The sequence below is a fragment of the Protomyctophum bolini genome, assembly GCF_963924005.1.
Source record: "Protomyctophum bolini genome assembly, chromosome: 8".
Classification (NCBI taxonomy): domain Eukaryota; kingdom Metazoa; phylum Chordata; class Actinopteri; order Myctophiformes; family Myctophidae; genus Protomyctophum; species Protomyctophum bolini.
In genome coordinates, this window is record NC_137869.1 from 41442724 (window position 1) to 41460339 (window position 17616).

The 17616-nt window shown below is 46.9% G+C and overlaps 1 protein-coding gene across 3 annotated transcripts in view; it reads right to left on the minus strand.

Moving 5' to 3' along the window:
* The window catches only part of kank3 (KN motif and ankyrin repeat domains 3), a 62847-nt gene that overhangs the window by 24984 nt on the left and 20247 nt on the right, over positions 1–17616 (minus strand). Inside the window, exons 2-7 of one of the 3 annotated variants that reach the window (XM_080770861.1) lie at positions 13082–13223; positions 6243–6330; positions 5099–5201; positions 3982–4582; positions 3558–3827; positions 1740–2985 (exon numbers count right to left, since the gene is read on the minus strand). In XM_080770861.1, coding sequence (XP_080626987.1) covers positions 1740–2985; positions 3558–3827; positions 3982–4582; positions 5099–5201; positions 6243–6279 — 2257 coding nt within the window. In that variant the 5' untranslated portion in view covers positions 6280–6330; positions 13082–13223. Of the gene's footprint in view, positions 1–1739; positions 2986–3557; positions 3828–3981; positions 4583–5098; positions 5202–6242; positions 6331–12835; positions 12866–13005; positions 13040–13081; positions 13224–17616 lie in introns of those variants that run through there. The other 2 variants (XM_080770863.1, XM_080770862.1) reach the window with 2 other exon arrangements.

A 17616-nucleotide genomic window follows, 5' to 3' on the forward strand; every position in this document is an offset into this window, starting at 1 on the left:
AGGGAAATCAGGATAACACAGTTAGATTTCTTTCTTTAGAGACAAGGATACCTGGGGTTGTACATTATACCCTTTTATGCCTCACTTCCAGTCTTCCACTAAGCCGTTTGTGATGTCCGTAAATTCCGTTTAGTCCATTCCGATTCCTTCCCATACGGCGTTTGCCTCGGTATGTACGTTGACATTTATTTGTACTTTTTGCTCTGAGAGCCCGCGCCCCGTGTGAAACTGCAGAAAACCATATAATCCAAGTCAGTTGCTCGACTGTGTTAATAACAACACAACTGTTCCCTTTTTTTAGAGTGCTTTTCGGGGTGCTCAATTTGCACTTTAACACATTCATTGCTTTGATTCATCCGTGAAACGAATGCATTTCCGTTGAACAGTAGACACTGGAGGTCACTTAGTGTATAGTATTAAACCGAATTAGACGAGACATCACGCAGAGTTCCGTGGAAACGAGGCGTTATCCGGGATTTTTTTTCTGTGTACAGCGCAGTCTGTAAACACATGTGTTTGGAAAACACCCGGTTTTATGAAAAGAGACTCTTTCAAAGAAACTCTCTCTCTCTCTCTTGTCACCTCTCTCTCTCTCTCTCTCGTTCAAACGCAGATGCATGTCCTGGATATAACCGCGACAAAGTATAAATATAGCACGTATAAGTGTTTAACTGAAGTCATGCTGAATATGAATGTGTCTAAAGATAGAAGGCGGTGGGGATCACAGCGAGTAGGTTCACGACAGACAGACAGACAGACAGACAGACAGACAGAAGGGGACACATAGAGAGCGCGGGGCTCTTGCGTGCGACAACCGGGCGATCACATATTATCACTTAACGGATTCAAGCGGCTATCGAGTTCTTCTCACTCTACTTTTAGGAAAAAGGGGGAATTCCGACCAAAAACGCAGAGGGTTTAAGTTGATTAGTTGTCCAACGTTTCATTCTGCAGGGACATCAAACACTCCGGCTGGACAATAACAGATGTGGAGTTGTGTGTGTGTGTGTGTGTGTGTGTGTGTGTGTGTGTGTGTGTGTGTGTGTGTGAACACAGACGGAAAATTTGATGTCCGAGCTGTCCAAGAAAATATACGTGGCGCTTTCCCCCACATGCTGTGAATTATATTAATACAGCTGCTTGTTTTTCAACAACAACAAGGGATGTATTATGTATAGTATTTATTCAATGTGTGGAATCATTCTTCATTGTTGTCTGACTGTCTCTTAGCTGTCAACACGTGTCCAAACCAGAAGTGGTGTAAAAAAAAACATTGCTTCTCAAAGTGCTAGCTAAATGCTAGCTAAATTAGAGATGGTTAGGAATGTACAAACCATTTGGTTCCATTTGTAAATTAAAACAGTGATTTTACAATATGAATTGGGCTCCCCGAGATAGAAATACTATGAAATGGGGGTCCGTAGCCTATATTTTGATACCAATACCTTTGTACTTTTACCCAAGCAAATGTTGAATTATGGACTTTTTACTATTCATAAAACGTATGTTATTTAATATATGAATCCCTCCCCCTTTCCAATTTAATTGCCCCTCCTGGCAGACACAAGCCTGTAGCCTCTAGGTCAGGACATGCAGCCTAGCCTCTATACTAAAGCACTGCATTGTGATTATTGTGGCTTCGCTGCATACATACATAGTGCTTGTACTATGGAGTGAGAGATGAAGATTATTGAGGGTTATTTGTCTTTGTTGCGTGAAAAAGGCACACGAACACTCACCAGTCTTGGGGTTGCTGCCGGGAGCGTTCACTTTGACCTCCTCGGCGTCCTTCTTCTCCGCTCCACTGACCATCTCCTCGGCCGGGGACACCTGGTACTCCGCGATGGTCATCTGTCTCCTCTTTGGCACTACGGCCGCCGCAGCCACTTCCTGCTTCTTTCCGACCACCACCACCTCCTCCTCAAACACGTTTTCCCATTGGCTCCCGGTGCTCACCACCACCACGGCGACCGGCGCTACCGGCTCCGGCTCTGCCGCTTTCTCCTCGACGTCGGTCTGGGTGCTCTGCTCGTTCCGCTCGGTCGGTAGGTCCTCCCCGCCGCCGACGCACGCGTCGGCAACGCCGGGGCAACACGAAACCGCCGCGTGCCGCAAGGTGACCGCGTGTGTTTCTACGTGCGCGTGCGCCGTGTCCGGCTTGGCCAGGACCCCTTTGTCCAGCATGACTCTGGACTTCGTCTCCTCCACCTGGGCTTTCAGGGTGTCCATCTCTCTGTCCGCTGCGCTCAGCCGGTCCTCCAGGGCCCCGATGGACTCCTGTTGGAACTTGATGGTGTCCTGCAGGGTGTCGATCTCCCGCTGTGCCTCGCTGGTCACGCCGAGCAGCGACTCCATCACCCACACCTCGGCCTCCGCCGTCTCCGCCCCGGCCTGTGTCCCCGCCTCCCTGGCCGCCGCCGCCGGCGCGGCTTCCGTCCCCGTGCTTTTCTCGCAGACCTCCGCCGCCGCCGCGGTGCCCTCGCACGCGTCCCTCGTGCCCTGGCTGTAGCGGAACACGACGGACTCCATCGACCTGTCCTCCCCGACGGCCACCGATTTCGTCTCGACGACGACCGCCGCCGCCGTGACTTTCTCCTGGACCTTCTCCGAGGGACCGCCGCCGCCGCCGGCGCCTTTGCCCTCGAATTTCTCCGTCAGCCTTTTGAGCTCCCCGGACTTTGCGGGGCTTTTGCGAGCGGGCGAGGCGGGGGGAGTGCTCTGGACCTTAGGAGCCTCCGCCGGCGTGAGCGGAGCCTCCGTAGTTTGGGTGGAAGAGTCTGTGGAAGAATGCTGTTTCTGTTGCTGCTGCTGCTGTTGCTGCTGCTGTTGCTGCTGTTGTTGTTGCTGTTGTTGTTGCTGTTGTTGTTGCTGTTGCTGCTGCTGCTGTAGTTCCTGCTGTCGCTGCTGCTGCTGCTGTAGTTCCTGCTGTTGCTGCTGCTGCTGTTGCAGCTGCATCTGGAACTGCTTCTCAGCCACTTCCTTGTCCTGCAGTTAGTTAGGGGATGGGAGGATAATCGTTATTATCGTTTATCGTGAAATTGTCCTCCGTCACACGGTAGGATCAATTATCTTTCGTTGAGCTGTACACTAAGTACCACTTTGTGACTGCGATCATCTGTTCTTTGGTTATGGAATCGAAAGGAATCCGAGATATATACATTTTTCTGGATCCGATAGCCGGGCGGCAACCTGTAGCCACACAGACTTGGTGAAGAGCGCCGTCCATCATAAACCCCTTATAAAGACCACTTGACGTAGATCTACGTCATCGGCGCTTTAACTGCTGGACTAGAATTGACGTGAGTCTACGTCTACGGCGGAGAATGTGTTCAAACCGTCTATATTAAACCGGACCTGTAAAGAGCACATTTGGTACGCATAGAGCAGCGCAAACGTTTCTATCTTCCTGCTGATTACTGATCGTCTGCACCTTTGTTAAATTGACGCACACACACTCCTCTCTCTCTCTCTCTGTCTGACCCTCTAATTAATTAGTCCCTTAATTAGTCTGTCCTGCAGCAGCTGCGTCTATAGTATCGTTCCCCGTTCCCATATACCTGCAGCGTCAACAGCAGCATGTCTTTCTCCGCGCGGAGCTTGGCCACCTCTCTCTCCAGCGCCGGGACGCCCTTCACCCTCTCCTCCATCTCCTTCAGCTGCCTGAGCGCCGTGGCCATCTGCTCCCTGACCGTCTGCAGCTGGCTGGGCGGGAGCGTGGCGCCCACGCCCGGCGTGTTGCGTCCAGACGTCTGCGGGCTGGGCTTGACCCCCCAGCCTCCTCCTCCCTGAGACCACGGGGAGGTAGGCGCCGCCGGCGTGGAGGTCGTCTGCGGTTGTGGAGAGATTGTGACATTTTTTACTTTTACGATTAATAATCGTCCATACAAATGTTCAATTGTGTTTGCATTGAACATTGGAACATAAAAATATTATCTCACAGCGGGTAAGGGCTAGTTAACATAATGTGGGACCGGAACTTACCGAGCCGTCCGTAGCGGCGAGGGGTGGCGGAGCAGCGACTAGGGGGGACGTGGCGGCGGTGGTGGTCTTCAGGCTGGGCTTGGGAGGGTCCTGCAGCTGGAAGCGCCCCCCTCCTCCCCCCCCTCCTCCTCCCCCTCCCCCTCCCCCTCCGTTGTGGTGCTGGTGGCTCTGCTCCTGCTGCAGCCTCCGGCTGGTCTCCAGGAGCGTGCGCTCCACCCGGGGGTTGCGCTGCGGCGGAGGCGGCGGCACCTTGGCGTGACCACACCCCCCGGCGGACAGCGGAGGCGCGGCCAGGACGCTCAGCGGCGAGAGGGAGGAATGGCCAGACGACGACTCGCCGCAGGGGGCGGAGCCGATGCGGTTGCGGGGCGGCGGAGGAGGCGGGAGGAGGACACGGTGGCCGTCCTCGCTGCTCCCCGGAGAGGCCAGGGACTCGGTGGAGGTCCAGCCGCTGGCGCGGCCCGTCCCAGTCCCGCCGCCCACCGCCACGCCCCCCATGGAGGGGCTCTTCTGGGCCTTGAGGCCGCGGCTGCTGTTCCGCCGCACGGAGCCCAGCGGAGCTCGCCGGAGGTTGTGGCCGCTCTCGATCTCCTCCACGTACCTGAGAATGTTCAATGTTTCTCTATGTCAGTCAAAGCACTGCTACCCAGGTGTGGAATGCCCTCCCCCCATCGCTCAAAACAAACAAATCACTGGCTTCCTTCAAGACAGGCCTAAAAATTGACACCTGTCAGCAAGTCAAAGGGAGAGGAGGTGATCGCATCAGCCGCAATGTGCGAAAAATAATCCCCTTCCGATTAACCTTCGGCCCCAACCTGTGAATACTGTATATTTCATGTTTAGAGGAAATGTATATGTTGCCTTAAATTATTATTGTTATATCACTTACTGTTACTGTGTTAACTTATTATTCATGTCATGTGTGAGTGGATAGGACCCGAATGGAAACAAGGCCGCAAGGTCTTTCTTCGGTGAAATCCTTTTTTGGACAAAAATGTCTGACTGTACATTGTGCTGTTTGCATTTATGTTGCCTAATAAAGTATTCAATCAATTTTTCAAAAATCAATCAAGTAGGCACTCGACAAGAGTGCAGTTCTAGTTGTTATTATTCTTACTTGAGGAAGTCCAGGTCCAGCTGGAAGCCATAGGGCGTCTGGACAGAGTAGGAGCCCTGCTGCTCTGTGTCCTCCTGGCTGTAGAGGAACGGAGCGCCCAGGTCTGAAGGAGAACACACAGAGAACAGTTTAATAGAGGAACGGAGCGCCCAGGTCTGCAGGAGAACACACAGAGAACAGTTTAATAGAGGAACGGAGCGCCCAGGTCTGAAGGAGAACACGCAGAGAACAGTTTAATAGAGGAACGGAGCGCCCAGGTCTGAAGGAGAACACACAGAGAACAGTTTAATAGAGGAACGGAGCGCCCAGGTCTGAAGGAGAACACACAGAGAACACAAGAGCTTACAGAAAGGTCTTTTTCATGTCAAGGACCCCCAAATTGACACTAATTAATTAGCCCGTGGACCCCCTTTTAATGGCATTTCTATCTCTGAGACCCCACTTTATATTGTAAAAAATCAATGTAAATTTAACTCTGAGAGTGTAAGAAAAGGTTCCAGACTATCATTTAGCTCATGGGGACCCCTGGAACTCCCTCAAGGACCCCTGGGGGGTCCCCGGACTCCACTTTGAGAACCACTGTTCTAAAGCAGTGGTTCTGGACCCTAGAGAACATGCAGTTCTGTAAATAGTAACAAACTATATTTTTTAAGGTGATTTTTGAAACAAACAATTACAGGAACATACTGTAATATGCAAGAGATACAATATCAAAAGTAAACAACAACAAATTGTCAATAGTGTTAATAAAATAAAGTAGCTTTTCAGAAGCTATTTAAAATATGACACCAGGTTCGTTAGCCTTTGAAAAGCTTTGGTGCCGCCGGAAAAGGCCCAATCACCCCATTGACCCATGAGGTGACGTGAGGTTTAAGTATTCACCTGTTTCCTAGGCTGTGTGTGTTCCACTTCCTGTCGATTTCATTGGATATCATTGGTCATCTGACCAGTTTCATTGGATTTCATTGGATCAAATCGACAGGAAGTGGAACACACACACAGCCTAGGAAACAGGTGAATCAACTGATGGATGGATCCCTATCGGAGGATCTCACGAAGGGTCAAAATGCGTTGACTGTTTGACTGTACTCTGTTGCTGTTTTTACATTTATGTTCAATAAACTATTCAATCAATCAAACTTACCAGGCAGCTTTGGGGGCGCTTGGACAGACTGAGTCATGTTTGTGGAAAGGAAGCTTCAGCTGACAACCTGACGGAGTCAACTCAACACCTGGGGACAGATAGAACACACAAACACACATTGAGATGTCATTTTTGTAAGATATTTCTTTCACACGTACGCACAGTTACAGTAAAGATAATAACATTTATTGTCCCGGGAGGTTATTCACAGGTCTATTCAAACACCCACGTCAAAACAACACATAGCACGTAACACCAAGACAAGACAAAAACATGAGGTCCCCCATTGTACAGTATGCAGAACCATCCTATATCGTTTGTTTATTGCCGCGAGGGGACAAAACTCCTACTAAAACGGACCTTAATTTTCCACGCTATAGATGTGCACACTAGAACGAGACCCCCCTCCATTCATGAGCCAAGGAACCCCAAATGGCTACTTTGCGTAACAGGTTTACATCCTCACTCCACTCGTTCACGGTAAGCTACACAGCATTTTGGCTTCAGGAGCTGCTACTACTGCCTGTATATCCTCTCTGCACGCAACAATGCCTCAGCCACTTGACGTACCCCTCGAAGAAGATAAAGATCAAAGCAAACCTTTAGTTTCGGCTGCTATAGAATTCAAGGTATTCCTTGAGAAGATTTACAAAGACTAAAACTAACTAAAACTGCATGTGCCGTGTGTGTGACATCATTAAAATAGTGTCCTGGCAGTAAAAATAAATAATAATAATCACCATTTACATTCCTGGTAATAATAACGTGATTTTTTGAAGAGGGTCAGAGGCACTCATCGCGCCATGACCACGGCCTTGCATGGAGGCTTATTAGTTGCATTCATTTGTAACTCTGACGAGGAGCGTGTACAAATATAAACAAACGGGTCCATTTGATTACATTTGCACACGCTCAGAGTTAAATGAACTCTGAGGATTTTTTTGTTTGTTTTACTGTGCAGCCAAGGAGTCACATTTGCCAGATGTTAGATGTCTGGTTTTTGAAGCCGACTCCTCAAAACACTGTGGAGGTAGCTAGAGAGTAGTAGACCTGCTAACACACACACACACACACACACACACACACACACACACACACACACACACACACACACACACACTGGAAACCTTCACTTTAAACGAGCTACAGTAAGTGGAACTTCTGCGCTCTCAGCGGATCTAGAAGCTTCTTTACAGGAGCTGTAAAGCCACTACAAAGCAAAGTACAGAAAGACCTGGACAGTTTTATACGTTCTCTCATAGCTCGTTAGCCTGTGTGACACTTCAGCTGGCTCCCCGGCCGTGATGTCTCCTATTCTCATAGTCACGCTTTCCCCTTAAAAGTAAAATGACACTTTGTTAAAAGGTTTAATTGTGTACTTTCCTTGACATGATTTAACTACAAATTATTGGTGAGCTATTTTCAATATTTGGCTATACAGTATGTTGATTAGAAATTGATATGCTAAAATAAAGAATTATCCTCATTGACTTACAATACACGGTTGAACAGCTCTCCGAGTTGCTCTTTCAGCGCGTTACACCAACGCCAACAAAGCTGATCATTTTGTAAAATCGCGAAATCTGAACAAAACAATGGTGGAATTTCGCTTTGAAGGGCTTTGCTTTTTTCCGTTATTAACACATGTACAGTATATGCCAGCACGATATTAATCGTGTTATTGTGTGTTAGGATGAGGCCTTTCAGAGCATTATATTGAAAGCATCGATATTTGTACAGTGTACACAAAACGTACCACACTTGAATAACAAAAGAATATTCTGATGTCGGTGTTCTCACTTAGATTGGAGTCCATTGTGATATAACCCATTCTGATCGGGAACCCATTTTGGTGTTATCATCATGTTATGCTTTAGCTATTGAAAAATAGCAGATCTACAAGCTCATAGCGCGCCACCGAGTGGCGCGCTACGAGCTTGTAGGTCTGCTATTTTTGAAAAATCGAAGAACGACTGACATTTTTTAGAATCTGATCTCAGGTCAGAATGGGTTAATCAGACCAGTGTGTGTCCAGTGGAAACCTCGTGTGAATCTGATCTCAGGTCAGAATGGGATAATACGCTCATCCCCCTCCCAGTCCCATGCATACTGTATACCTGCATAATGGGGACTTTGACCTGATATGAAAAAGCATTGTCAGAATAGCATTTTGATGAATTGTGGTACGTTTTGTAAGCTTTAAAGGTGTTTAAGATATGTTTTGAGAAGTATCACACTTCAGTAACTATAATGCATAGGCCAACATACTGTCCCTCAAAGGAATACATGTTCCTCTTTAAAGTTTCGAGGAATGAATGAACCCCTATCCAAGTAAGAAGAGACAAAGGGACCCACGCGTCCAAAACGCTCCCTATATTCTAATCACGGAAATATTGCTGGCATGAAAGAAGGCTTCCGACCCTTGAACAGTATAACGATAAGTGCACTGTACATACCGTCTTTTGTCGCAACGTGTTTTATATAGTGCCTCCAGATAAGACTATCAGACAAACGACAGTCAGCTCCCGTACTCGGAGGGGATAATATTATGGTCTCTGTCGGGGGGGAAACCTCATACGTTCCAAAAGACTTTTCATGATCCAATTTTAAAAAATGGCGAAAGCAGCAGATCTCTACGAGCTTGCATATCTGCTACTTTCGATGCTGAGGTGTCCTATATGGACCCCAGAATTCAATAACTAATACCAAATGTTATCGTGACTGTAGTCTGTCCATGTTTGTTATCCCAATGCGGTTATAGTTGATTGGAAGCCGTGAGGCTGCTGGAGTGGTAGTGGTGGTGTGGAACCACTGTACACTACTGTACTGTTGTATATACTGTACTGTACTGGAACCACTGTACTCCGTCTCTGTGCAATAAACGGCCTCCAGAATATCCATGACTGTCTATGGACTGTCTGGACCTTCAAAACCTCTTCCAACTAGACCTAAGAATCTCTCGCACTATTTCTGTATACTCGGACCTCTTGTACAAGATATACGTCAACGCTTTTGTGCTACGCTGTATAGTATGAACAAGTACAGTATATGGAGATAAGCGCTTTCTGCGCCGACAGCAACAACATGTTTATAGAGTCGGCTCCTGTATTCGCTTGGAGTTATATGAGCGTCAGATGAATGACTGACGTGCATATCCTGTCGAGTTTGTCAGGCGGCTGACAGACAAAGAGGTTCTGTGAAGGTACGTTTGATGGATGTGTTGACAGGGGATTCACCGTGAGCTCACACCTCCAAGCTGTGTGTGTGTGTGTGTGTGTGTGTGTGTGTGTGTGTGTGTGTGTGTGTGTGTGTGTGTGCACGCACGCGTGCATGTGTGTGCACGATGACTCAAGCCTGTGCACTGATGGAATCTAAGCTCATTCTTCTGTTAGACTCATTGTAAGTAACTCTGAATGCCTAAAAACTAAACGTGGGCGGATACCTGTGTGTGTGTGTGTGTGTGTGTGTGTGTGTGTGTGCGTGCGTGTGTGTGCGTGCAACCCGTGCGTGCGTGACGACACGTAGAAGACGTGCACACACGCACGCCACAGATGAAAGGCGAGGGAAACGCGAAACAATAGCCCCCATAAAAGCTTTTGAACCGAGTCCAACAGCCACAAGGCCGACCGACGCTACTTTTATAGAGAGGATCAGCTGCGCCATAAAAACCACTGTCCTCATGACAGTCACCGCCAGCGCTAAAACCTCCAACAGCTGGCACACACACACACACACACACACACACACATGCTCACCAGGGACGGAGAGAAGAGGCACTGGCTGGGAACGGAGTCCTCTTGCCTCGAGAGCAAAGTGTACCCCTGGGTAGTAAACTTCATTTACTGTGGAACGTGGTGACTGAGTGCGTTTATGCTTTGAGTGGCTACAATTACATAGACGAGTACACAGTAAAAACCCTCACGGTTTATTTGTTTGTGGCGTCTGTAACGGAGTGGGTAGTGGAGTAATGAGAGCGAGCGGTCAACGGTTTGACCCCCGTTCGGCTCGCCGGTCTACAGTACGTGTCCATGAGCAAGGCATTTAACTCCCTAAAAGTCTCGCCACACACAGCTGGGGAGTGTGGCGAATAAACAACCCCCCTGAAGTTATTGATGCAGGTTCATATAGCCTGGAAAACCGTCCCGGTCAGGGAAGTCACATTTCCTTTTCGTCCAGCAAGCTTGAATTTGCTTTATCGCTGCCAACGATGTTCACCTGTGTGAATGTATTGATGACAGAGACAACGATGTTCACCTGTGTGAATGTATTGATGACAGAGCCAACGATGTTCACCTGTGTGAATGTATTGATGACAGAGACAACGATGTTCACCTGTGTGAATGTATTGATGACAGAGACAACGATGTTCACCTGTGTGAATGTATTGATGACAGAGACAACGATGTTCACCTGTGTGAATGTATTGATGACAGAAATAACGATGTTCACCTGTGTGAATGTATTGATGACAGAAACAAGTTCCAATTGAATAATGTGTAAGGAACCCTAACAGTTCCCCACGAGCGCTCATCAAAAAGCCATCTGCTTGGTGAATGCAGAAAGGTAATGTCCCCTCCTCTGGACGATACTCTCCCTTAACTCAGAGTTAAGGTCATCAACACACTGGCGAATTAGTGACGCGACTCGAGTAAATTACCTTCGGGTCGCGGCAAATTTTGACACGGCTGCCTATACGCATCTAAATGCGGACGCGTATATGCGATTATTCGCCACACCTCTCCTCCTCCTGCTTCTGATTATTCGCCACACCGACTCCACTCCAGTCATTTGTGGTCCACGGCCACCCGCCCGTGCCGTCGACAAGATAAAATTATAAATACATACAGCGATGCAATGACAGTTGAGTTGACCAAAGTTTGGCGGAGCCCGCGTGGTGGCTGCCCCACACACACACACACACACACACACACACACACACACACACACACACACACACACACACACCCCCCAACAGCTCTGGTGTGGTGGAGGGTCGGCCCATTTAGACCTGAGGCCTATTCTAAAAAAAAATGTCTTCTAAATCCTGACAGTTTTCTGAAAAACCTATGTTTTTTCTATGTCAGTAGTGCTCAAACTTTTTCATGTTAAAGGAGCCCCAGAAGTATCTGTATTTGGCTGCGGAAACCCCCATCGGAAAATATGTATAGTTCCAGGGACCCCTCCCAGAAGCAAAGACGTTTGCTCTGAAAGATTTCGCCACGTTGTCACGATTTTTCAAAAATATCAGATCTACAAGCTCGTAGCGCGGCACTTGGTGGCCCGCTACGAGCTTGTAGATCTGATATTTTTCATTAGCTAAAGTATAATATAATCAAGACAGTTTGGGCTGCATTATGACTGGTCAGAGCAGGTGTAAAAATTCGACACCAGAGTGAAAAAATTAACAGGAGAATTTTCGCTCCGTGGAAATGCGTTGCTGATGTGGAAGCTTGCGTTGACTTTAGGTGGTTGCACGCTGGGCGCGTTTTTCGGAAAAGAACGCTGCTAAAAATCCGAAATCGCGTCCGGTGTGTAGGGACCTTTTATGAGTTATTTTTTTAGGGCCCCTCCTATGCCCAGCTGTGTGTCTGTGTGTACACCATAGCGATAATTTGATTGGCTGAGCTCGGTTAAGAGCGCCCCTCACTTCACACATTTAAAGCAAGGCAAATTGTTTGCGTTGAATATTGCCCCCCCCCCCCCCCCCCGGGCGTGTAAAGCCCTTTACGAATGAATAAATGCACACTTGAGGAATTTACTGTAGTGTGTATAAATACAGTATGGGGTGAGTAGAATGCACCAAACCTACATTAACTCGGAGTCTGGCGGTAATGATATACTGCGATAAACATCACAGCAGGAATTCTGAAAGCCAAAAGTCATGTTTAAAACCCCCAAAACCCCAACGCTTGCAAAATTAGTAATCTTCAGCTCTTGGTTCTTCTGGGATACACACGGCCTTTGACAACACATCTGCACACATACTGTGTGTGTGTGTGTCTATCTGTGGGGTGGAAACCTCATATGTCCCAAAAGAAACGGTTCATTTTCAGGATTGACATTAAAAAAAACAGCACAAAAAAAGCAGATCTACAAGCGCAAAACAGTTTTGAGCTTGCATATCTGCTGCTTCTGATGCTTTTCTGTGTACGCTGTCGTGTGATCAAGTATAGGGCGTTATGGGGGACACACACACACAAAAACACAAAATGTTTACCCATTTAGGCCTGACGTAAAAATAAAATAAAAGTGACTGTTTTCTTACCTATGTTTCTTTATCAGTGGTGCTCAATATTTCATGTCAAGGACCCCAAAAACTATATGTAATATGTATATATGAATATATGTTCAATGATTTGAGGCACATTTTCACGATTTTAAAAAAAATAGCAGAACTACAAGTTCATAGTGCGGCACTCGGTGCCACGCTATGAGCTTGTAGATCTGCTATTTTTCAATAGCTAAAGCATAACATGATGCTTTAAAACACCAAAAGGGGTTCCCGCCCAAAATGGGTTAAAATATGGACATGCTGTCGTTTGCCCGACGACAGCAACGGTATCATGAGGGTTTGTGTGTGAGTGCGTGCTTACCTTTGGTCTGTGTTGTGTGTGAGTGCGTGCTTACCTTTGGTCTGTGTTGTGTGTGAGTGCGTGCTTACCTTTGGTCTGTGTTGTGTGTGAGTGTGTGCTTACCTTTGGTCTGTGTTGTGTGTGAGTGTGTGCTTACCTTTGGTCTGTGTTGTGTGTGAGTGTGTGCTTACCTTTGGTCTGTGTTGTGTGTGAGTGCGTGCGTGCTTACCTTTGGTCTGTGTTGTGTGTGAGTGCGTGCGTGCTTACCTTTGGTCTGTGTTGTGTGTGAGTGCGTGCGCGCGCACGTCTCTCTGGGCCTGGCGCTGACGGAGTCACACAGATCTCTGCAGCTGGACGACGCCTCCCTCGCTCTCTCCTGCCGGCCGGGGGTCACTACTGCACCCACCCACTGAGAGAGAGAGAGAGAGAGAGAGAGAGAGAGAGAGAGAGAGAGAGAGAGAGAGAGAGAGAGAGAGAGAGAGAGAGAGAGAGATGGAGAGAGAGAGAGAGAGAGAGAGAGAGAGAGAGAGAGAGAGAGATGGAGAGAGAGAGAGAGAGAGAGACAGAACAGTATTAACATACCTAGTTTTTTAGATCACTGTTTCAATTGGTCGCGGACTCAATTTTTATGGGTCAAGAGTAGATATCCCCATTTTTGAGTGGTGCAACCACTCCAAGGAACAGCAATGTCCGTGTTCACCTATGTGTTCATGAGCACCAGTATGACTGGCTACCAGTAGGGGCGCTGTTGTGCCAGAAACAGAGAGAGAGAGAGATAGTATTAGTGCTGCACTGTTGCCTGCTAATATGAGAGAGAGAGAGAGAGAGAGAGAGAGAGGAGGGGGGAGAGAGAGGGGATTTGCACCACTCAGTTCACACGGGTGTGATTTCTTTCCTACAATTTGGAAAAATATATACATTATATTAAGACTTTTAAATAAAAGTAATCTAATCATTTCCGTAAAAGTTTTTTTTTAAAGTTGAGAAGTAGTGAAAATAGCAGATCTATAAAAGCTCACAGCGTGGCACGAGATCGCGCAGGTATGCTATTTTCACTAGTTTTGGGTCCCATCTAATCCGTCTTTCGGGTCTTGAGCTAAAAGCCGCTATTTTAGACAACACAGACAAAACAAGACAAGTTCAAGGCCGATGAGGCATGCTCACATCCTTGTGTGGGGACGTCAAAAGCAATTGTTCATTAAGAACACTGTTATTTAGTTATTTTTGCTTAGCCTATATACTTGCCCGACCTAATCTAACCCTCAAATCCATATGTCCCTGACCCTAAAACTATAACCTCTCACTCTTCTAGCCCTAAACCTAATCCCTGAATTGCCCTAATCCTAATCTCAATGTTTTACTAATTGCAACCTTTACTCTAAAAAACCTTTCCCTCGTGGGAACCAACCCCAAGACATCAACTCCACAAGGTCAGTTTTGACTGGTATATCCCCCGGTGGGGATTTGCGCCGGTTCCCACATGAACGTGCGCACCGCATGCACACATACACAGTGTGCACGCATACACCGTGCACGCGCGCGCGCGCACAGCTCAGAGATACAGTGATATAAACACACACGAGGCTGTGCTGGGTCGGATAACAAAGTTCACTGTTCCATCCAGGAACTATAGAGTGTGTGGTTTCTTCTACTGTTTTTATAATAAACAACACACACACGGTCATATATTTATCTTTCTTTTCATGCACGCTCTCACGCTCTCACGCGCACACACACGCGCACACACACAGATATCTATTGTCCATAGCCCGAGGCACATTCAAGTAGCGAGCTGCAACAGGTCTGTACAATGTCAACAACAACAGACATACCGAGATACTGTCTCATCCTACTGGGGGCGAGCACTGTTGATTTCGTCGACGAATACTATGTCGACCACCTTTTTTCACTGACGAAAACTAATCTAAATGAAAACTATAAGCCACGATGACTAAAACTAAGGAGACTAAATATATTGATTTCGTCAACAAATTAAAAACTAGACTAAAATGTTAGGACTAGTGGACAAGAGATCCAAGAGATCCAGTATAAGTCATTTTACACTTGCTGAAAATAGCAGATCGGCTCTTTTTCGGCAATGTAAAATCAGTCATTATACGACGGCATCAAGGCCCGCCAAAATACATTTTAAATTATTATATTTACTCGACTAAAACAAACTAGACTAAACACCAAGACATTTCCAGGTGACTAAAATGTGACTAAAACTAAATGAAAAAGAGACTATGACTAAAACTAAAATCATAATTTGCTGTCAAAAGCAACAGTGGGGGTGAGGGGCTTTCTACAACACACATAATATGGTATACAAACACTACAGCACTGGTTCAACACATTCCCCAAAAAGAGAAAAACCTTTCATGAATTACACCAAAATTCAATGATTTTTATTCAGTGAATTTCATAATTCACTGAATTAACAAAATAAATATGTGAGAAATTCCATAAATTAGAAGAAAAGAAGTATAGTGAAAGTAGCCGGTCTACAAGCTCACAAGCTCCACGCTTTAGCTACTATAGATACTATAGTAGTACATAATTAGTATATAATGGGGATCACCTGGTGATGATGATGTATTGACATCGTTATTTTCCTGCACACTGTAATTAACTTTAATTGTCTGCGTTTGCTCCAGTGCCTTCCTTCTTTCTTCACAGTAATGACATTAGTCATGATGACTCATCACTAATTCAAGTGGTTAAACGCCAAGTAAAAAAGTCACACCCGCGTAAACTGAGCGGTGCGTGTGCGTGCGTGTGTGTGTGTGACCTGAATGCGTCGTGCTCAGACAGACACACACATACACACACACACTCACTCCATCACTCTTGGGAGCGGCTGGCAGTGGCACTGCTCAAAAAGTTCAGCCCTAATAATAATGGAAACAAATATTCTCTCATGTCCTTCTCTGTCCTATAGGGGTGAAAAGTGTCATATTTACGTACCGCAATATGACATAAGATTCTAAAAATGCTCAGTGCAATTTAGGGGTTTCCGTGGACGGAGTAGTGGTGATTTAGGAAGGAAGGGTGCCCCGAGTCAAACATGTCTGAGAACCACTGGTGTTGTTTTCTACGGTTATCAGCAGGGGAAGGAATCCACCTCTGCTTAATGTCACCATGTCAGCTAACCCCTCTGACCCCTGGGAAACACACACACACACACACACACACACACACACACACACTAGAATCTATGCTGTTAGAACACGATGGTGTGTTACAATAAATAACAGCTGTGAGTGTCATGTTTGGTTTTTTCTCCATTATAACAGCGTTTCTCAATGTCATTGCATTTCCCTTCAAGGACCCCCAGGTTGGTATTTATAGGCAATGGAACCCCATAACTCTGAGCACCTTTTATTTCCGTCAAAGGAACTCGGAACTCTACTGGTTGTAGAACTGGTTCTGTAGATGCTCAGAACTCCTGCCGCTTTCACGGAACCGGCAATGAAACCGGCTTGCGTTTCCACCAGTTTGAAGCACCATTGTAAGCAGGGGCAGGAGTCCCCAGTTGCACCAGGTTCCATTCCAGGCCTTCATGGCCAGGAGTGTATCAAAGTGTCCAAATAATGCGGGGAACAGTTACACTTTTCTTTGAGTCTATCATCGATGTGCAAGCTATAGTCCTCTAGTCCCGCTCAGAGTAATATAGTAAGAGAGTGGCGACACTGGCATTGACTCCCATTGTAACAATGGAATGCGGAAGTGTTCATTCTACAGTATCTCAATGGGATAGTTCCAGCCATATAGGAGCAATGTTTGGAACTATAGCCCATAGGCACCCGCTTTGCGGCGTGATCAAAGCGTGTCGCTACTCTCCTACTCTACACTCTGGTCCGGCTGGTTTTCTCATGGCGCACCGCAAATATGTCCGGGCGGGAACGAACGACTCAGGACACAATAGTTCCGCCTTGGAGAATTTTGGTTCCTACCCAAACTACTGCGCTGAAACTGACACAGAGGCAGTTATAGCGGACCCCCGCAGATTTAATCAATTCTTGTTTTAATGGTGATTATTCACTTGCTTTTGCCAAAACCAGCCAAATAGTGACACAAGCACTTTGGTTCCCTGTTCAGGGCAAGAAAGAAAACCCAATTCATTTTCAGTGGAAACCCTTTGAACTGGTTCAAAATTAGGCAGGGGAAAAAAAAAGAACTGAACCGATTCAACCCCGGTGGAAAATGGTACACGAGTAGGTATAGGCTACTAATCATTTGTAGCCTACATTATCAGGGTTACAGAATACAGATCTATAAATTGTTCACGTGGTTCCAAAATCCTATAACTATCACTGGGAGGGGACCCCCACAATGTTGAGTGTTCTATCAGTTCTATTACTTCTTCTTATATTAGTTCTATTACTCTGTCCATTTGGTTATACCCACTCTCCGTCATTTTAGCATGGGGACCGGACCACCTGGAACCCCCTCAAGGACCACTGCTCTACCGGTATAACTCAGGCATCAGGTCACAGAGGCTAACGACTCCAGGAGAGAGTCCCACCAGACTTCCCACATTAGCGTTAACTCTTAACGACTCTTAATGACTCCACCTGGTCCTTATAGGTCTGTGCCCCGTCGGTGATCTCTCTTCCCAGCTGGACGGGAGTGACAAAAACCCTACGGAGGGGCCCATGCATGCAAGGCCAGGAGGAGGAGGCTTCCGAACCGCCTCGACTGGCTCCTTTCCACAACGTCATTATCCTCGGCTCTCTATACACTCCCGAGTCTCCCACTGATGACTGAGCTTTTCGTAACCCCTGTCCGTAACCGTAAGA